Below are 22184 nucleotides of genomic sequence, written 5' to 3'. Positions count from 1 at the left end.
ACAAGTGGTCGGAGCAAGGAATAGTGACTTTATTCGGAAAGGCAGTAGACTGAGAAGATAGTGGACTAGCGTCCCAAAGCACCATTTTATCCAAGTTAGAATTCAGGCTTCTTTTATATTAAAGCAGAAGGGGGTGTGGTTGGTTGGTGCAAACTTCTTGGTGTCTGAATCCTTTGTTCTTGCAGCTGTCCAGGTAGGTCAGGTCATAATATTCCTGTAAACCCCCAAGACAAATGATATTCTCTGTTCCGCAACATTTTTATCTCTATGTGACTGGAAAAGTGTTATATCTTTAAAGGTCAGAGCCTTGAGAATGGGCTATCCTGTGTATTTCAGACTATTGACAACATTCTTAATTTGTAGCAAAAGAGACAGGATACAAAGGTTAAAGTAAAAGAAACAGATCCAATATGAAGTCAGATTTGTTCTTCCCTATTACATCTGTAGTCTGTCTCTAATGTGCTAAAGATGTTAGCAGTTTTTGATTAGGTTTTCCCTCCATGCAATGAGCTAGTATTTTCTTAATAAGTACACCCAACCTTCAAAAGACCCTAACTGATGACCTTACTCCAGTGTCCTGTGTTGGATGTAGGATTAAGGGATTTATAAATTGCTGAGAATTATTTAAATGTCCTTACAAGGGAAGAAGTTTAAATACTGGAACTGGTATTGAAGGGAATTTTTTAAACCTATTTTGTTCCTCAAAAGGATTGGCACTTGTACAATGAAATCCCCCATAAGAAAAGTTTGTCAAATTATAAATACAAGATTGAGGACTGAAAAATATAAATCATGGAAGAGAAAAAAGAATAATAAAAGACACAAATGTGAAAACCTCACACATGAACATAATCAATAGTGTATAAATTTGATTTTTTTCCCAAGCTTCCTGGGAGTCTAGTTAAAAGAGTTGCAAAATTGTTTTTTTTTCAACAGAGACAGGAAATGAGAGAAACAGTCTTTCCTACAGGAAAGCAAAGCTTGCTAACTCCAATTTGTAAATAAGTGTTTCATGAGGTCTTTCAGTGAGGACACAATGATATTATGAACCATGTCTTAGAGAAAGTTCCTAAGGCAAAAGCAGAACTGGATTTCATCTGTTTCTTGTAGTGTCTTTTTGTTAAATCTGTTGTCATCACATGAAACACAATTGATGGAATATGGCTTTGGAAAAAGGAAAGATAATATTGTTTGAGTCTCTTCTGGGGTTCATGTGTGGGTGTTGTGTGTATCCCAGCTTAATCTAAGATATAACTTAGGGAAGGGGAGTTGTAAAATCACCCCCTCTTTAAATTTGGCCAGGTAGCTGCCATCTGCCTAAAGGGAGAGTAGTGGGTTTTCTCTCTGTGCTGATGCAAGGGCTCTTGCTGTTCTGTTAGTATCCCTGAGTGCATGAACAAGATTATCCAGTAAACTCTTTTTAGACTCCTTCATTCCAGCCATAAACTTGCCCTCTGGGATGTTTAAACACAGTCATAATAGGATAAATGTGCTCCAGCATTAAGTCACAGAACATGTTCTAGGAACATAATACCCCAGAGCTTCCCTTTGTGTTATGAATCAATCATTTTCCCTTTTCTGCTTTGGATGGCTCTTTTTTTTTCAGGGGCTCCGGACGCGCAGGCTCAGTGGCCATGGCTCACGGGCCCAGCCGCTCCGCGGCATGTGGGATCTTCCCGGACCGGGGCATGAACCTGTGTCTCCTGCATCGGCAGGCGGACTCTCAACCACTGCACCACCAGGGAAGCCCCCATTCCAATATATTTTAACAAAATAATTTACATATAATAAAAGGCAAATCATAAATGTACAGCTTGCTGAATTTTTACATATACATATTCGTGTGACCACAACCCAGATCAAAATATAGAAACTTTTCATCACCCAGAAAGTTCCCTTGTTCCCTTGGGCTTCTTGCCAATGAACATCATTCCCCTGGAGGTAATGATTATTCTGACTTTGCTCACCAAAAAGAAATGGATTAGTAACTATTAATAACAATATTATTATTTAATAAATAATTAATAATTATTCCTAATAACTAGGAATACTTTGTATATTTCTGAAATATTTGGAAAACGTGGAGCCCAGCTTTCTCTACTTTTTCCCCACAGGGGCATATTTTTTGTTTGGCATCTAAGACCAGTCCATTTCTGAAATATTAAGTACATTGTTTTAATACTAACTTTATACTTTAAATGTCATTTAACCACCTAGAAGTTTTATTTACAGATTAACAAGTTTCTTAACATTTATTATGCCTTGAAGAAATCATTTTTATGTTTGTTAAGATTGCTTAAAATGTCAGGTTAAAAAAATAACAAAGTTTTGGACACTCAAAGGTAAAATTCTGTTGACCGAGTTTAAAATAAGCATAGCTTGTGCTTCCTTATATAGCCTATCAGAGAAAGCAAAAAATGTTGACATTTAGCATTGCATATTTCAAGACTCAGTTGGTTGGTCTTTACAGGGGGGAAAGTGGTAATCAATGCATACACTACACATTTTGTTAGTTATTAAATTTTTAAATGTCAGAATCTTGAGCAAATGGGATGTAACAAGATACTTCTTTTGTTACAGTGACAGAATTTTGAAGTTGCTGCAAGGGCTAATTATTCCAAAGAGCAATCAACTTGTTTTTCCCCAGTTCCCATAATTCTGAGTTTTAAACATCCTTCCTTAGGAAAGTTTTGTTTCTGGAAATATTTTATTTTTGCTTGTCATGGTGTTTGCTTACATTCCCTTCATTGTATCACAAAGTGATACAGCTTGTCCTGATGCTTTTACTGTCTTTTCTACCCCTTCAGAGGGTAGGTAGGGTTGTGTGTGCTGACAGAGGTGCTGTGATTTCCATATATATTGAGAAGCAGTATTTGTAATAGATAAGAGTGGGCCTTGCTTTCAAACCCTGCACCTACCAGCTGAGTGACATCAGGCAAGTGACTTGGCCTCTCTGAGTCTTATTTCCTTCCTTTGTACAAAGGGGTAATAAAGCCCCTGTCTCAGAGTCTTGTTGTAAGGATTAAATATGGGAAAAACACTTCTAATTGTCTTGGCACACAGTAACTGTTTAAGTCAATGTTAGTGACTGGAAGCTCTTTTAAACAAGTGCATGGGATGATGGCAGCCATTTCAATCATCTCACAAATTATTTAAAGCTCACATCCTATATGGGGGAGGGAAGTGCTCAACTCTTGCATATGCCCATCTCATCTGTGATGCCTAAGGTTGAGCTCAACACCCAGCAAAACTCAGCCAACTTGCTTCTCTACTGTCACTTGAAAATTCCTTCGAGAACAGGGTGTGGTTTCTTATTCTAGTGGATTGACTTGGCCCACAAACTGAATTGCTTCAGGAGTGGGGAGACCTGTGCTTCATGTACCTTCTGCCACAGAACCACAGATTGTCCATAAGCCAAGAGTGGTCCTTTGGTGCCAAGTGACCACATCCCTCTGAAACCACACACCCAACTTACTGGGAGTCTTTCTTCTTTTTTGTAGAACAGTTTCCCCCCCAAAATGTGCCTGTCCAACTAGTGATACTGTAGATTTTATGTAAACATTTTATGTAAAGGGCTTGTTAGTAAATATTTTACATTTTGAGGGCCATGTGGTCTCTGTTGCAACTACTTAACTCTGCCAGTTGTGGTGCAAAAATAGCCACATACTGTAGCTACACAAATGGATGTGGCTGTGTGCCAGTAAGATGTTGTTTACAAAGACAGGCTAGATTTAGCCCATGGGTCATTGTTTGCCAACCCCCGTTCTACCTCAATGCTGTCCAATCAAAATATAATGCAAAACACATATTTAATTTTACATTTCCCAGTCACCACATTTGAAAATTTCTTGATATATTTAAACATCTCAATCTTTCAGGACTTTTAAAATATGGAATAAAAAAAAAATCTTAGAGTAGAAAGGGATAGATGCCTTACCTCACAAGTACCCTAAATTTGTTGAAGCAACCTGATATATAATGACTTCCTTAAGAAATCTTAAGTGATAATAGGAAACTCTGCATAAATATTAAAATGCCCATTTTGACTGTTTTTTTAGAGTCCATATAAATGGAACCAAAATTATAGCCATAAGGCTATGTCAATTTCAAATAATTTTGCCATGAAAAAAAACCTAAAACCCACTCAAAGATAAGCTTTGACCACACCCCTGTTTGGACTCCATGCCAACTCATCCTTTGTGGACAAAAGCAGACGATGGGGGCTCCAGCACCATTTAAGAGAAACCAGTTTTCCCAGACTCATCTCTAGTGAGTTTCCACTCATATAAATGTCCCTTTCTGTAGCCACATCAAGGGTTAGCATTCCCTACCCACAGGCACACAGGCCTTTCCCCCTTCTGCAGTCTGGTCCACCTGCCCTAGCATAAATGGGCCAGCTCCCAGCTTTTGTGCCTCCTTTCTTCTGCATCTCCCTACTCTGGCCAGTGTGGAGGAAAGGGGCACATAGATGAATTGGGGCTGGCTGGTCTAGGATGGCCTCAGCAGGGATGGCTCATCTCTGATACTCCAGACGGCCAGTCCAAGCTGGTTCACCTGGGAAAGGCAGGGAACAGAGAGAGCAGGGCTTCCTGCAGCTCAGACTAAGAATTAGTATCATGTCACTTCTGCCACCCTCTTTTGTCTCAGCAAGCCATATGGCCAAATTCAAGGTTGGGGACGTAGACTTCACCACCTCCCAATGTGAAGAACTACAATGTCACATCGCATCGGGAGGGGATTAGTGGTGCCCATTTTGCAAGCAATCTATCACAGGGACTAATATCAAACTACAGGATTGACCCTTGTGTGATACACTCTAATGAAGATGCCTTCTTTCGCTATCCGTGTGAGTTTTTATCTCACCCTGAAATGCTGAAAAATGAAACACTTCTTCATGTGTGGTCAGCTCTTCTTGGTACCCAAGCATCAAGCTAAGATAAGTAGTTCCAGTCACAGCTCTCAGTGCTCCATCTTAGGCTCCAGGTGCTGCAGTTCATTATCAGTGCATGTCTGGTTCATAACTCAGAGTTGGCATCCCTGGAGCTGGTGTGGGTGACCTTGGCTCCATGGCCATTGATGGAGGATTAGCCTGGACACATTTTTTTTTTTTGAAGTATAGTTGATTTGCAGTGTTGTGTTAATTTCTGCTGTACAGCAAAGTGATTCAGTTATACATAAATATACATTCTTTTTTATATTCTTTTCCATTATGGTTTATCACAGGACGTTGAATATAGTTCCCTGTGCCATGCAGTAGGACCTTGTTGTTTATCTATTCTATATATAATAAGTTACATCTGTTAACCCCAAACTCCCAATACATCCTTCCCTCCACCTCCCCACCCCGCCTGCCTGGCATCCCCAAGTCTATTCTCTATGTAGCCTGGACACACTTATAGAGAAACCAGTGAAATTCTGTCTCTCTGTACTCTCTTTTATTCCAGGAATGCTTTATAATTCCAGACTCACTATAGTCATCAGTATGATTTGTGAGTTAAGGTAATTCCTTCCAGCTGCTATAACGTATTAACCCATGCACCTCAGTAAATAAGCTCAACAAAATAGGAGTTTATTTCTTACTCAGTATCCAATGTGGATGTTCCTGTCCAGAGCATGGCATTGCACATGGTCATTGAGCAATGCAGATTCCATCACATGGCTCCAGCATCTCCTAGCAATTTCTGAGAGTATCCTGCTAGATCTTCTCCATCCAGCTGGTAGACAAGAGAATAAAGAGAAGAAAAGACATTTCTTTGTAACTGGCCTGGAAGGACACACATCACAACCTACTCATGGTCCTTGGGTGAGAGTTGGTCTGATGGTCCATTTAGATGCAAAGGGTGCTGGGAAATATGGTCCCTGGCTGGGAACAGCTTGACAGCAATAAGGTTGCCCTATGGAAAGGGAGCGCACATCTTTGGTGCATATCTACCACATTAACTGAGAATACCGATATTCACACCCATTGGTTTGTGAGCAGGGGACCCTGCCTTACTTCATTTTAAATTTTTTATTGTGAAATATATGTCTAAAACAGATGTACTGGATACTTCTTGTGTCCCATTGCACATCTTTTAGGTCAACCTTTTTTCCTCCAGCCGTTGCTGAGGCAGCCTGCTGTCACCTCGGTCGCACCACTCTGCTTTTGGACCTGGTGATTTTTTTTACTGCCACCTGGTGGCATGCATGGGGGGTCCTCTCAGCCACTCTGACAGAGGAGATGGGAAGATGAATATTTGCATCTTCATTCCCTTGAATCTTCAGTTCTGAGACTGAGAATTGACCCCTAATTGTCCACAGACAACCAGCTTGATAATGTGCCCCTGAACTTCCTTCCCCCCTTCCCTGTTTCCCGCTGTTCCTTGACCTCACTTTCCAAAATAAACTATTCACATGCAAGCCATTGTCTCAGCTCTGCTTTTGAGGAAGCCAGGCTAAGATACGAATATAGCACATGGAGAGCGGGATATTGTCTCATTCATCTCAGAGTGCTCCCTGCACCTAGAAACGATTTTTGGTTTAATTAAATGGATAAATTACTGAGCAGAGATACCTCCATAAACTTCATTGCTACCTAGACACCAGAAGCAAAAAACGGCAAGTAGGTAACAGTTAAATTCCCAATTATGGTACTCATAGTCTCAGATTGACTTTAAATACAAACATAAAGCCCTTCTGACTATTAACTCTGGGCAAACTGACTTCAGTTGACTACAGCCCAGCTGCCCCGCATCGCAAGCAGCAAGAACCAGGGCTATAAACTACACATTTGCTTATCCAAGTTAACAATAAATAGTCACCTTCAGGGGTTATCCTTGTATGGAACTGATGAGCAAATGTGTCAGATTCTTTGTGCTTTCAAAGGCAGAGAAAATGGCCAACAATAGAACATTTTCCAATTACCTTAATGAGGAAATCTTGATCTCCACAAAATTCACAGAACCTTCCTTAGATGCATTCTACTTTTTTTAATAATTTGTGCAGAACATAATATTTTTAGCAAAGGAATTGGCTTATTTGGATTCCATACGTGATTAAGATTATTGCATAATTTATTTTAAAGGGTTTTCATGGTTAGAAACCCTCACCACCCCCTCTGCTCTGAGATACCCTGCCCATAATTCTCATGTTTTGCAGGAATATGTGATTCTCAACTACTCACTCAATTAGCCCCACCCCCTGTGGTTACCAAAGGAGCAATTATACTCCAATAAAGATGTTAAAAAATTTTTTTAAGAGATTTAAAAAAATGAAAAAAAAAAGACAACAACAACAAAAATGTGTATGTAGAAAACTGAAAGAAAATAGAAGGTCTGAGTTCTTTTGATGTTAAAAAACCCAACATTTCTTTCCATATAAATCCAAGTGTATCAGGTCTTTTTGTTGTGATTATGTACTCAGGTGTTTCTAGCCACATTCCTTAATAAAAACAGGGAATTGGTTCTCTGCAAAGAGGGTAAGAATTTAGATGGAGTGCTTAAAAGTCGATTATTTTCTGAGAGGTCCTGGCTTATTCTTGAGTCAGGGGACTATTTGGCTTATTGACCTCCAGAGAAGTGTTTACCAGAAAGACAAAATGAAACACATTCTTGAGGAGGATAGAAGACATTGTTTTGGAAAAGAAATGCAAGGTTTTATTAGGGCAAAGCTGTTAATTACACACTTTATTATTGTCAAGGTTAATACAGTTTGTGAGAGCAGAGGCACTTTTTCATCTCTTCCCGGGAACAAGGGGAGACAGCTGTTCTTAGGCACATATCCATTATAGCTTATCACCGGCCAGCAGCCTGAGGAAGGAGCACCATGAAATATGGCCTCTGTCACCAGGAGCCAGGGCCAGTGCTGAGCTGGTCGAGGCACAGAGCAGAGACAATGAGAACCACAGCACTAAACTCAAGTAGATTGGGTTGCATTGATTTTTAATGCCCGGCTGTTCTTCTGTGTGAAATTTACTGGTACTCTTGCAATTATTGTATTATTGATCTCTACAAAACTGCACAATCTTGCTTTAATAAACACATCCTGACAGTAATAAATAGCGGTTCTTACCTTTTGAAGCCTGATTAAACCGTGTTTTAGAATTCTGTATGTTTGGATTTCATTATCATCACTTTGCCTCTTAGGATTCCTTAAAGTGAAAACTGTGTCACGGAAACACGTTGCCTCGGTTCTAGTTTAACTGTTTTTTCTGATTACATAAGGTTATTATACGCTTCTTTTTAAAAAATTTTTGGAGGGTGGGTCAACAATTTATTTTTAAGGTTGACATTTTGTAAGCCCCTTCTTGTTAACACTGATTTAATAGTTTTCATTGAAAGAGAGAAAAGTTTCCTTTAAGAGGGATTCATATACACCTTCAGTAAACATTTTCAAATGCATTTTTTGGAGCTCCTTTTTAGCATTTGAAAATGCTAAAAGACTGTGCTTTTGGTTCTTGGAGTTTTGTTTGTTTGTTTTCACTATAGATGTGATTTTCTTCTTTTCAAATGTCTGCAACCATACCTTAATTTCCGTGGTACTCAGCTTTTATTCATCAATAACTCCAAGGCTTGGAGCTTCATGGTAAGATCCCGATGCTATAGAAGATGTTACAAAATGGTGAGATCTGTTAAAGTCTTCACCACACTTCAGAATGTGTGGCTCTGTTCACGTGATATCCTGGAAAAGGCAAAACTGTAAGGATGAAAAACAGGGTTTGGGGAGGGGTAGTGTCTGACTAGGGGAAGCTCAGGAGATTTGAGGAGAGAGAGGGTAGAACTAGTCTGTATGGCACTGCCAGTGGTGAATACATGATGCTTTGCATTTGTCAATTCCCATTGAACTTTCCAGCACCAAAAGTGAACTAATATATGCAATTAAAAAATGTCAACCAGGAGATCAGAGCATCCCAAGATGGAATGCAGAGTGTGACAAAAGAATCTATTATTACACGTGTATGACATAACCTCCTTGAAGGGGGTGTGAGGAAAAAAGACACCAACCTAAGTAACTTTTAAAAACAGTGATTTGAATGGAAACTGTAAGACTAAAGTAAAAAAAAAAACAACCCTGCACATAAACACTATACTCTAGTTGGCAAAGTTGTTTCCCATAGTGGTGTGGGTTCATAATTCTGAAACTGCTATGCATATCTATGGGGATTGAATAGGTAAATGAACAGCAGGTGATGGAATCCAGGTTTTTCACTGTTGGGAGAGTGGGGATTACAGACAAGTAAGGGGGAAAGCTAGAATGAACCATGTGGTACTAGATTAGATTCAGAGATATCCGTCTGAATTCAGGTTTAGTTTAATATAGATAGAGCTGGATTTATAGAATTATAGATGTGTGTGTACATGGGTGACTTTACATATGCATATTTCATAGCTCTGTTTACTGAGAGAGGCTTGGAAACAATGACACCCCAGTAGCAATGTGCATACCCAGCACCCAGATATTGGTTTCTAATGTCATTCTCCAGTAAATGGAACCAAGGCTCCTTGGAGAAATGGCCGATTTTAGGGCAAGGACAGTGAAAATACAAGATGAGCCTGGAGCACCTTATAGTGCCAGAAAGTAAGCAAATGCTCAAAAAATAAAAGAGTGGAGTCTTGTCATAGGGACACAGCAACCAATCTGAAAGAACTCTTAATAACCAAAGCTGGAACGATTTGAGCAACAAAACAACATAGTACAGGCAAACCTCAGATATATTGCGAGTTCAGCTTCAGATCACTGCAGTAAAGCAAATACCCCAATAAATTGAGACACACACACATTTGTTGGTTTCCCAGTACATATAAAAGTTATGTTTATGCTATACTGTAGTCTGTTAAGTGTACAGTAGCATTACGTCTAAAAAAATGTGCATACCTTAATTTTACAACACTTTATTGCTGAAAAACGCTAGCCATCGTCTGAGGCTTCAGCGAGTTGTAAACTTTTTTACTGGTGGAGGGTTTGAAATATTTTGAGAATTACCAGGACGTTACACAAAGGCAAGAAATGAGCAAATGCTGTTAGAAAAACGGTGCCAATAGATTTTCTTGAGGCAGGGTTGTCACAGACCTTCAATTTGTTAAAAAAAAAAAGCAAAAGACAAAAGATTATCTTTAAAGAGCAATAAAGTGAAGCACAATAAAGTGAAGTATGCCTGTATTGAATTACAACCCAAAGTATAAAACAAGTAAATATCCATGATTCCATCCCTACTGATTCAAATAAATGTTGGAATAAATAAATAGGGAGACTTGCCTAGTCTCCTGTGGAGAAGAATTCCAAGTACTTTATGTAGATATACCCTCTCAGAAAGGTAGATATTGACTTGACACCCCTTGAGTATGGGCTGCACTTAGTGACTTGTTTCCAAAGAGTGAAATGTGGAAAGCGGGAGGGAAGGGAGGGGAATATAACTTTACAGTGTGGAAACCAGGCAACCATTACCTTGGCCAGGTGATCAAGGGCAACATCATCAGTGATGAGCCATGTGTACCCTGAATATGATGTAATGAAATTGGTATATTACTCTGTGATCTTCCTCCCCACAAACCAATAACCCCAGTTTAACCATAAGAAAAACTTCAGACACACCCAATTGAGGGACATTCTGCAGAATGCCTGACCAGTAAAATTGTCAAGGTCATCAAAAACAAGGAAAGTCTGAGAAACTGTCTCAGGTCTAAGGAGACATGACAAATAAAGGTAATGAGGTATCCTGGATGGGACCCTGGAACACCAGGAAAAAAACTAATGAAATCTACATAAACTGTGGAGTTTAGTTAATAGTAACAATCAGGGAACTAGGTGAGGGATATATAAAAACTCTCTTTGCAGTTTCTCTGTTAATCTGAAAGTACTCCAGACTTAAACTATTTAAAAGAAAAGGGTAGAGACCAAAGGCTTTAGTCCAGGACTGATTGGGGGAAAAAAGACCAAACCTTGTCTTTCACTATGGATTGTTGGAGAAGCACTGATCTGTAAAAACATATGCTCTAGGACAACTTTGACTTTTTCTTCCAGTTTGAAATCTATTGTTCTAACTGAGATAGCTTTGAACTCCTTGCTACTTTCTCAAAGGTGTTTTTCTCTTGAAATCCCAAAGTCTACAGTCACACTTTGTTCTTTGTTCTTTTATCCACCCCCCCCCCCCCCCCCCCCCCCCCCCGTCATTTTATTGCAAACCTTGTTATTGTCAAGGCGCAGCTGACTGGTTTTGTAAGTAGTTTCTGATTCCTTTCTGTTCCTGTTATTCATTCCAGTGTTATTTAGGCTCATTAAAGGGAACATTTGCGCTTGGCAATTTGTCACTAAGATTCGGGTACAAGCACATCATTACCAAGCTATCCAAAATTCAGCAGTGATGATACTGATGATACGCAGAAGTGTGGCCAAGAAAGCATTGCAGTTATATACTTAATAAGAACATCACATTTGATCACAAATTAAATCATGCAAGTAATCTTCATGCGGTTCCCTATTTACAGCTCAGAAAGTTTCTTCCTCTTCTATAAAATCTGATAACTTCAATTACTATGTGTCTTCCATAAAAAGGTATAAAAATGTGCACCTCTTTCTGAGTATGTTACTATTCGAGTACCAATGTTTTTGATTTTGCAAATAATCTGGAAGACGAATGTAAAATATAAATAAAAAATAAATATACCTTTTATAACAAAAGAGTCATAGACTTAGAATTATAGTCATCAGTTTATTGTTGGATAGCTAGGGTTTATTATTAAGTGGAAGAACAATGAACTGGCAAATAAGACAATGATATCCTATATATAGTCTTCTAAATGGTTTTTTGATGTTTGATCTCTCTATTGAGATAGGTAAGGAAGAATTTGCAGTTTGAGATTATGGTTTATATTTGATTTATTTCACCAGTCAAATCAACCAACAGACTTTTTTTTCTTTTACCTTTTTTAATGAAATGTTCCTGGGGCCTATTTTCCTCTGTGGTTTAAATTGGATGGATTCGGGGTGGGATTCTTCCATCAATTTGAAAGCATTAAATGTTTTCTTTAAACAGTGTTCCCTTTCTTATTCCCAGACAATCGTTAGAGGAAACAAACCCTGCAAGGAAACCTCCATCAATGGCCTTCTGGAGGATTTCGACAACATCTCTGTGACCCGCTCCAACTCCCTAAGGAAGGAAAGCCCGCCCACCCCAGACCAGGGAGCCTCCAGCCATGGTCAAGGCCATCGGGAAGAAAATGGATTCCTCACCTTCTCACAGTATTCCAGCGAATCTGATACCACTGCTGACTATGCGATGGAAAAGTACAAAGAAAAGAGTCTCTATGGAGATGACTTGGACCCGTTTTATAAAGGCAGCCACTCGGCCAAGCAAAATGGGCACGTAATGAAAATGCAACATGGGGAAGCCTACTACTCTGAGATGAAGCCTTTGCAATCCAACAGAGCCAGGTTTCCTGTTGATTATCACACACACTTGGACTCACTGAGCAAACCCAGTGAGTACAGTGACCTCAAATGGGGGTACCAGCGAGCCTCAAGCAGCTCCCCTCTGGATTATCCATTCCAATTCACGCCTTCTAGAACTGCAGGGACCAGTGGGTGCTCCAAGGAGAGCCTGGCGTACAGCGAAAGTGAGTGGGGACCCAGCCTGGATGACTATGACAGGAGGCCAAAGTCATCATACCTGAGTCAGACAAGCCCTCAGCCCGCCATGCGGCAGAGGTCACGGTCAGGCTCCGGGCTCCAGGAACCCATGATGCCCTTCGGAGCAAGTGCATTTAAAACCCACCCTCAAGGACACTCCTACAGCTCCTACACCTACCCTCGCTTGTCCGAGCCCACAATGTGCATTCCAAAGGTAACGTCCACCACCTCCCTCCTTCTGGTGTGTGGGGTCTCCACAAAGGTGTGCTCCCATGACCTTCTTATATAGATTCTAGAGTGCTGATTTGTCTATAACTGAGAATCTCTATCAAAATTCTACCTGATTTCCACCCACGAGCCCCAAGGGCAGAGAATTTAGGGCAAGGCACATTTATTCATTAAAATCAAAGCCTTTTAGGAGCTCCTACAAGGTTTCTGGTTAAAAGCCAAAAAAATTATGTATTTGAAAGATATTCTGATATACTAATGATAAATGTTATGTGCTCACATGGCACTAAGTCCTGTGTTAAGGAGTATACAGTTGTAGACCATTAGGTAGAATAACAGTGGTTCGTGCATTCCGGTAATGGTTACGTGGAACTGTGGACAGGGGGAAAAAAGTCAGGATAACGTGGTAAGTTTTTAATAAAGTTAATTGTGTTCAACTCAAGAGATGGCCCTGCATTTTGAGAGTATGTTCTTTCTACTAGTTTAGTATTCAAATGTCATTGTTTTTTCGTATGAAACTTTGGGATAATAGATGGAATCTGGTTGCTGGGCCTTCTTTGGTGTGCTTTTTATTGTTTTTTTGTCTTATTGTAATTCCTCTCTTGATAATTTTTCTTTCTAATGTTAGCTGCAGCAAATTTGCTTTGAAATGTGGCTGGTCCATGATATCCCAGAGTTTGGGAACGGCTGTTGGAGGAGTTACTGACTTTGCAAAAATGCCTTGGAAACTGTGCCAGGGGTTTATTTTCCCGGAGTAACTTAGAAACGTTTTTGCTGCCTCTCCTCTACAGCAAAGTGAAAATGGGACGTCTGGCAGTGGGCTCTAGATTTCAGAGGTCTCAGACCAGTTGAGGGAGACTTGACTTCTTGAAGCGTGATCGTGGACCTTTCACCGAATACTGTCCCTTCAACTGCTTGATGGGCTGCATAGCAAACCCTGGAAGGCAAGCCTGCCTGAATCATCTGTTTGATTGATTGTCAACACCCAGTATTTTTCCTTTGCTCATTATTTCTCATAAACCCAATCTAAGATGTTGAAGTCTTTTAGGGACATGCTGGGAGTGACTAAGCCATACTTAGTCATACTAAGCCATACTTTAGAGAAAGCAAAAAGTTATCACTTTAGTTCCCAATATATAAACTTAAAAATAAATCTTGAGGAAATAAAGACCTGAAATATGTACTGCCAGTTAAAATTTAAATATTGAGAATGTTTTCCATCTCACTGTGTTATTTATTTGAATCCCCATGATCAGGGTATCATGGCTGCCTTTTCTTCCTATGTTCTTGCCGGGGCAATGGTTGGAAATAAGTCTGTCTAACCAAAAGACAAAGTTATAAGAAGCCATCTGCATGTGTCATGATGCATGAGATCATTTATTCGATTTACTGTGCACATCACTCAACCAAAGGAACCTCTTAATAGTTCTAGAGTGAGCTAAGCAAATGAATACATTCTGTAGCTGAATCTAGTTACATTCTCTGGTTTTTGAACATCAGTGGTTACTTTAGGAATAAAGAATGTGATTTTTTTCAGCTTAACTGAGGTATAATTGACAAAATTATAAGATATTTAAAGTGTACAAGATGATGAACTGATATACATTGTGAAAGGATTTCCCTCACTGAGTTAAGACATTCATCACCTCACATGTTTACCTTTTTGTTTATGTGTGAGAACATTTAGGTTCTACTTGCTCAGCAGATTTCTACAATATAGTGTTATCAACTATAGTCACCATGTTATACATTCGATCCTCAGACCTTATAGCTGAAAGTTTGTAACCTTTAACCAACTTCTTCCTTTTCCCCATCTCCTAGACCCTGGCAACCACTTTTCTACTCTCTGTTTCTACGAGTTTGACTTCTTCCTTTGTTTTTTTAAGATTCCACATACAAATGATGCCATTTATAGTATTTGTCATTCTCTATCTAGCTTATTTCACTTAGCATGAAGCCCTTCAGCTTCTTCCATGTTATTGCAAATGACAGGATTTCATTCTCTTTTAAGGCTGAGTAATATTCCTTTGTGTGTATATATATATATATTTTTTTCTTTTCTTTGATTCACATTTTCTTATCCATTCATTCATTGATGGACACATAGGCTGTTTCCATACCATATCTATGCTAATAATGGTGCAATGGGCATGGGAGTACAGATATCTCTTTCAGATAATGATTTTGTTTCCTTTGGATATATACCCAGAAGTGGGATTGCCGGATCATGTAGTAATTCTATTTTTAATTTCTTGAGAAGCTTCCTTACTGTTTTCCATTGTGGCTGTACCAGTGTACATTCCCATCAACAGTGTACAAGGGTTCTCTTTTCTCCACATCTTTGCCAGAATTTGTTATCTCTTACCTATTTAATAATAGCTATCCTAACAGGTGTGAGGTGGTATCTCACTGTGGTTTTGGTTTGCATTTTCCTGATGATTAGTGATGTTGAGCACCTTTTTATATACCTGTTGGCCATTGGTATGTTTTCTTCAGAAAAATGTCTATTCAGGTCCTTTGCTCGTTTTGAAATTAGATAATATGGTGTTTTTTTTTTACTACTGAATTCCTCACTATTATTTCCCAGTATACTTTGGATATTAACTCCTTGTCAAATATGTGATTTGCAAGTATTTTCTCCTGTTCTGTAAGTTGCCTTTTCATTTTGTTGGTGGTTTTCTTTGCTGAGCAGAAGTTTTTTTAGTTTAATTTAATCCTACTTGTTTATTTTTGCTTTTGTTGCCTTTGCTTTTAATGCCAAGTCTAAAAAACAGACCATTGCCAAGAGCAATGTCAAACAGCTTACTCCTATGTTTTCTTCTAGGAACTTTATGGTTTCAGGTCTTATATTCAAGTCTTTAATCCATTTGAGTTGATTTTTGTGTATGGTTTAAGATAGGGGTCCAGTTTCATTCTTTTACACATGACTATTCAGTTTTCCCAGAACTATTTATTGAAGAGACTATCCTTTCCCCATTGTATATTCTTGTCTCCTCTGTCAAAAATTATTTGACCATATATGTGTGGTTTATTTCTGGGCTCTCTATTCTGTTCCACTGATCTAAGTGTGTTTTTGTGCCAAAACTATACTGTTTTGATTACTATAACTTTGTAATATAGTTTGCAATCAGGAAATGAGATGCATCCAGTTTTGTTCTTTTTTTCTCAGGATTGCTTTGGCTGTTCAGGGTCAAATATGATTTTGTGTGTATTGCATATTTGAATGCTTATTTTTGGGAGCTGTTTTAGGTCATGGTCATCGAGAAAATTGTGTCCAGAGGCCTTAACCTTTCAGTCATGGAGCTGTATTTGGCCCATTGACATGTTTAGTCACCCAATAGTCATTTTCAACATCTGAAAAATCAAGATATTTCACTTAGAATTCTCAGCTTTTGGGTCTCAGATTTCTCTTACGAAAAATGGGACAACCTGTTATCCCTGGGCCCACATTTTCACATAGCATTGGAAATAGAATTGGCTAGCGGTAAAAGCTGCCCCATTACAAGGGACAGGCTCTGCCCAGCCCACTTCATTAATTTTTCCCATTAGCCTAATCCCTAGAGGCATTTGAGATTTAATATAACCACCAGCATCCCTTGCCTACTCATTTCACAGAAGGCGAAAGTGAGGTCCAGAAAGTCACATGTCACACTTAAGGTTTCACAGTTGGTTGGTTGCAAAAGAAGAACAAGAATCTAGGTCTGCAGTTTCTCCCAGTTCAGTATTTTTCCCATTATATTGGCATGTGTAGTTTTAGGGGTTCAACTGCATTTGCCAATAAAACCCATGAGAGGTCCCAGTGGCCACCAAAACTTTAGGTTAAGTGGAGGAATAGGAAGAGGATGGGAGGAATGAGGGAGGGAGGGGATAGATTGCTTAATTCTTCACTGATTCCCTCTTCTTTCAGACTTCCAAATATAAGACAAAGCAGACCTGCTTTATATTTGGCTATTTGGCTACTATTGTGGCTCAGAAAAAAAAAAAATATATATATATATATAACAGTTCCTACCAAGTGTTTTTCAGTCCTTATAATCAGAACTCCAAAGGAGTAAGCTGCTGCTCCATGTTTCATAGGAGACCCGTGAGAAATTCCTGAGCAGGTCTTGTGGGAGGGTAGGAGGTAGGAGGCCTGTTAGTAATTAAAACATTTACTTGATTAGAAATATAACATCTCTCTAAAAAGACTTAGGTGCCCGTGTCCTTAGAACTAGACTCTTAAAAATCTACCAATCACATTTGGATTTCCGGCTGAGAGAAGAAATAGCAATCATGACTCAGATAATTGGGCTTTGGCTCATGGAAAATTCTAGAAACTGGTGGGTAATGTTCACATCTCCAATAATAAGAGAAAGCATGAAACTTGAATAAGTTTCCAGATAGAGCAAAAATGAGGAGGTGTGTGTGTGTGTGTGTGTGTGTGTGTGTGTATGTGTGTGTGTGTGTGTGTGTGACACCAGCTTTACATTTTGGCTTGAATTAAAAAAAATTCACAAATGTTAACCCACAGTAAAAAACTCCTCCAATGTTATCTACCTACCTTTCCCATTAGTGTGACAGGAATAAAGGATGTTATGAAATCTGTAGATATTGGCATCCATCTCTTTACTTTTAAATGTTTTTTTGCTGGGGCTGAGCAGATGAAACCTTGGGGGAAAGATAAAGCCCAAACCATATCCATATAGCACCATTCAGATCACAGAACTACCAAAACGGATATGGAGAGAGACTGCTTCCACTCTCCCCTGCAGACAAGGCTGCCTTATAGGGAGGGAAACTGGCTGGAGACCCTGTTCCAGTGCATTTGCTTTTGCTCATGCCAATGCTTTCCAGGGATGAGGCGGCTGTTGGCTTGGGTGTCTGGTGCTGGCCTGGCACATCCATCCCTTGCTCTGGCTCCAGCTGCCAAGAAGCCCCCAGCGTCATCCCAGATCTGCCAGTTCACTAAACACTGGCTGGTTGCCAGATCCGTGTTGCCTTGTTGAGCCTCACAGTCCTGTAAATTCCTGCCCCCTTTGAACAGATGAGGACACCGGAGCTTTGAGAGGCTCAGGAAACAGCCCAGTCAGTCTGCTCAGAGCAGAGCTGGGACCCAGCTTTCTGGGCTCAACCCCTTCAGCCGGACATTGGCTACATCCCCAATGGCACAGGAATAGCTTCTGCGGTGCCACGCCTTAACCTGGCTCCTTACAAGCCCCTTCTAACACCTGCAGCAATAAAGTCCCCTTGGTTTGTGTCATCCTGTTCCATTCTAGAGCTGGATTTCTCAACCTTGACACTATTGACATTTTGGGCCTGGTAATTGTTGTGGGGCATCCCATGCACTGTAGGATATTTAACAGCATCCCTGACCTCTACTCACCAAATGACAGTAGCACCCCTCCCTCACTTGTAACAAACAAAATATCTCTAGACACCGCCCAATGTCATATGGGACAGGGGGAGCAGAAGCAACTCCAGCTGAGAAGCACTGTTCTCTAGCTGTCATTTCCCAAATGCTTTCTGGCAGTCAAGGCTATAGGTTCTGGAGATAAACTCCCTGGGTTTGAGTCTTGATATTGCCACTTACAGTTGGGTGAATAAACTGCTTAACTGCCCTTACTTCTTTATGAGATGGGAATAAAGACTGCCCCTGCCTTATGATGTTGAGTGAGGTTAAATAAGTTGATAATTACAGTAGCCTAATTATTAATATGCATCCTCTGTATACATCAGTCTGTGTGTGTAGTGTGTAGATGGATGACAGCTGTGATGTGACTCTGGAGGTTACTGTGTGCCAGGCACTGTGCTAGGCATTTTACAAGCATGACCCAATTTTGTCCTCGCAACAACTCTGGAAGAATTCAAGATCATCTCCCTTTTACAGTGAAGAAGCTGAGACTCAAAGAGACTATATCTTTCCGGACGTCCCGAGGATGCGAAGACAAACAGCTGAGCCAGGATCCAAAATTAGGTCCGTCTCGCTCTAAAGCCTACCTATTCCAGAACATTCCCATTTCCACCAAGAAAACCAAGGAGCAGAGAGATGGATATGAGGCCTTGGGGCCCAGATGCACACACCGCAGGCAGCCCTCACCTTGCTGACAAAGAATGGGTGCTGATTCACAGGTGGATTTGAGGTGCATGGGAATGCACTTTATTCTCTGTTCTTGGTAGGCTGGAATCTGCTAAGAAGCTCCTTAGCATCAGCAGACTGTGATTTGTGGGTAAAGCTGGGACCATGGGCTGCAAAGGAAGTATTAAGAGTAGCGATCCCTGAGTCTCTCCTATGCACTCACTGTACCTTGAGTGATGGTCTTATTTGATTTTATAAAAGACAGACCAGATTTTCTCACCCATTACAGAAGGCATTGAAGAGCACAAGTTCTACAGTCAGATCCCCAAGATTCCAGCACTTTCTATCTGTGTGATCTTGTCTGTGCCTCAGTTCATTCATCTGTAAATAGGGTGTCTCAATACCTACTTCGAACTTGTCCTGAGGATAAAAAAAGGTTAATAGATGTAAAGGAGTTAGCACATGGCAAGCCCTCAGTGTCAGCCCTTAGTCTCAGGAATATTTCTGGTTGGAAAACATGTCACCATATCTGCTCTCACCAGTCACAGGAGCATCCTGTCAGTGTAATCTTTTACATATTTTCAAAATATGGGGACAGGTTCTATCTGGCTCTGCCCTCATGGCCGCTCTATGCAGCCTTATAATTACTACTGTCATCTCTTTAGAGATATGGGTCAGTGAAGGCCAGAGTAGCCGTGTGACTTCCTCAAGGTCATGCAGAGCCTTAGTGACTGAACTGGCCTGAGGACCCCAATCCTGCCACCCCAGTGCTTTCTCTACTCTCCAGAATGGAAATGACATTCTCAGACTTCTTATGGAAGACAGCTGCTAAGAGAGAACAGAAATTTAGCAGCATTAAGGGAAGAGCCATCATCTCTATAGATGCATAGTTGTGATGGTTCCTGCCAACCAATCCCTCTACCTTACCCTCTTCATCTCCACTGCACAGAGCAGCAAAGTGACCAAAGCTGGGCCCAGGTCATCCCAAATAGCTAGCATATTAAGGGGTTCTGAGTGAAGAGAGAGAATGCAAGAAAAACAGTGGCATGGTTCCCTAGACTTTCCTTCTGGGGTCACCAGTGCAATGATTTTTTCACTGCTCGGCTTCACTTTGTTTTCCCTAGAAGGAAAAAGCAATTGAACCAGTGTGCTCAGCCTTCCTGAATCAATAGTTTAATGTCTCACCATCCTTTGCGGTACTTGTCACACCCAGATTCAACCAAGGCTCCAGGAACAAAACTGTAGCTCCTAATCTACTAAGGATCCCAGCAGAACACTTTTCAGAGACACTTTAGGGCCTGATGGGTAGTGAAATGACGAGGCTGTTGAAATCTGATGGGCTGCGTCCAAAATCTGAGGGGGGGGGGTAGGGGGAGAGAGAAAAGTGCTTAATATAACAATGGATAGTATCGCCTATAGATTTTTCTTCCTTTACACATGGGCTCCTGCAAGATGTTCATTAAGGCTCATAAAACATCAAAGAGGTGATTCAGAGCAACATCTCTAACATCTGTCCCTTCTCATGGAGACTTTAGGCATCATTTGTCTATGAATGAACTCCTCTTCCCATGAACGTTCTTGTGGTTCAAAGTAAATTGTATTTTGGTCATTATAAGTGGGTTTTCCCGTTACCAAATTAAAAACGAAATGAATCTATCCTGGCATTGTCTGTCCCAGTGCTCTTAGAGGCCCTGACACATTTGAACCATATTCTACAGCAGTGAACTAATCCCTAAAGGTGCAGACCCCTTACCCCCACCATGTCCCTGCAGGCGGTGACAGATCACGGGTCAGAGTAATCTGCTCTTTTTTTTTTTTATTGTGGTAAAATATACATAAATCATATTTATTTTAACCATTTATAAATATGCAGTTCAGTGGCATTAAATACAGTCACATTGTTGTGTAACCATCATCACTGTCGATAACCAAAACTTTTTCATCATCCTCAACAAAAACTCTGTAACCGTCAAACAGTAACAACCCCATTTTCCCTCCCACCAGCCCTTAGTAACCTCTATTCTGTTTTGTGTCTCTATGAATTTGCCTATTCTAGGCACCTCGTGTACGTGGAATCTACAGTATTTATCCGTGTCTGGCTTATTTCACTAAACCTAGTGTTTTCAAGGTTCATCCATGTTATAGCATGTAACAAAATGCCATTCCTTTTTTGGCTTAATAAATCCCACTGTGTGTATATACCATATTTTGTGATTCATCGGTTAATTGACACTTGGGTTGTTTCCACCTTGTAGCTATTGTGAATCATGCTGCTATGACCATTGGTGTACAAATATTTGCTCAAATCCCTGCTTTCAGTTCGTTTAGATGTGCAGTGTAGGTAGTAGCAGAGTTGTTGGATCATACGGTAGCTCTACGCTTAACCTTTGAGAAACTGCCAAACCGTTTTCTACAGTGTCGTCTTGTCTTTAAACAATTATCACAAATTTTAAACATATACAAAAGTATACAAAATACTGTGAGTGTTCCTTGTATACCCATGAACTCATCCAGCTTTAACATTTACCAACTGATGGCTGTCATGTTTTATCTATACCCCCACCTGTTTCACTCCATTCCATATTACCTTTTTTTTTTTTTAACATCTTTATTGGAGTGTAATTGCTTTACAATGGTGTGTTAGTTTCTGCTTTATAACAAAGGGAATCAGTTATACATATACATATGTTCCCATATCTCTTCCCTCTTGCGTTTCCCTCCCTCCCACCCTCCCTGTCCCACCTCTCTAGGTGGTCACAAAGCGGCATGGACATATATACACTACCAAACGTAAAATAGATAGCTAGTGGGAAGCAGCCACATAGCACGGGGAGATCAGCTCGGTGCAGAGTAATCTGCTCTTGAATAGAGGATGCATCCTTAGTTTGGAGTAGCAATGGTGGGGGGTTAATTGGATATACTGATTCGGAGGTGGAGGAAGAGCCCGAAATACCCTGTCCCCTTGAGCCTGCTGATGGGAGATTGATTCATTTCTTCAAATAACTAGGGTTTGCCTCTTTGTAGGGCTCATGAGCCCCTTGTCAGAACTCTCCGTGTGCGTTTGCCATCCGTTATGTAAGGCAGGGAAGTACACGACTCTTCAAACTTTGTGTCATAAGGTGTAAATTCCTACATGCCTAAATAAGAATCCAGCCTCACGGTGTGGGAGATTTTCCTGCAAAAATGCTAAATATGGTGAATGGCTTTCTGCTACATGCAGTTTGGAAACCCAGCAAGTGTCTGATCATCCAGAACTGAACCTCCTTCCCAAGTTCCTTGCACCAGCACCTTAAGGAGA

At 40.3% G+C, this 22184-nt stretch overlaps 1 protein-coding gene across 1 annotated transcript in view; it reads left to right on the top strand.

The window, feature by feature from the left end:
- The window catches only part of PAK5 (p21 (RAC1) activated kinase 5), a 321017-nt gene that overhangs the window by 263912 nt on the left and 34921 nt on the right, over positions 1–22184 (top strand). Inside the window, exon 4 of the mRNA XM_029221169.1 lies at positions 12032–12817. Within this exon, the coding sequence (XP_029077002.1) occupies positions 12032–12817 (786 nt within the window). The remainder of the gene's footprint in view (positions 1–12031; positions 12818–22184) is intronic.

The sequence above is a fragment of the Monodon monoceros genome, unplaced genomic scaffold, assembly GCF_005190385.1.
Source record: "Monodon monoceros isolate NGI ecotype Baffin Bay Population unplaced genomic scaffold, NGI_Narwhal_1 Super_Scaffold_13, whole genome shotgun sequence".
NCBI lineage: Eukaryota > Metazoa > Chordata > Mammalia > Artiodactyla > Monodontidae > Monodon > Monodon monoceros.
This window is presented reverse-complemented; position numbering and strand designations above follow the sequence as displayed.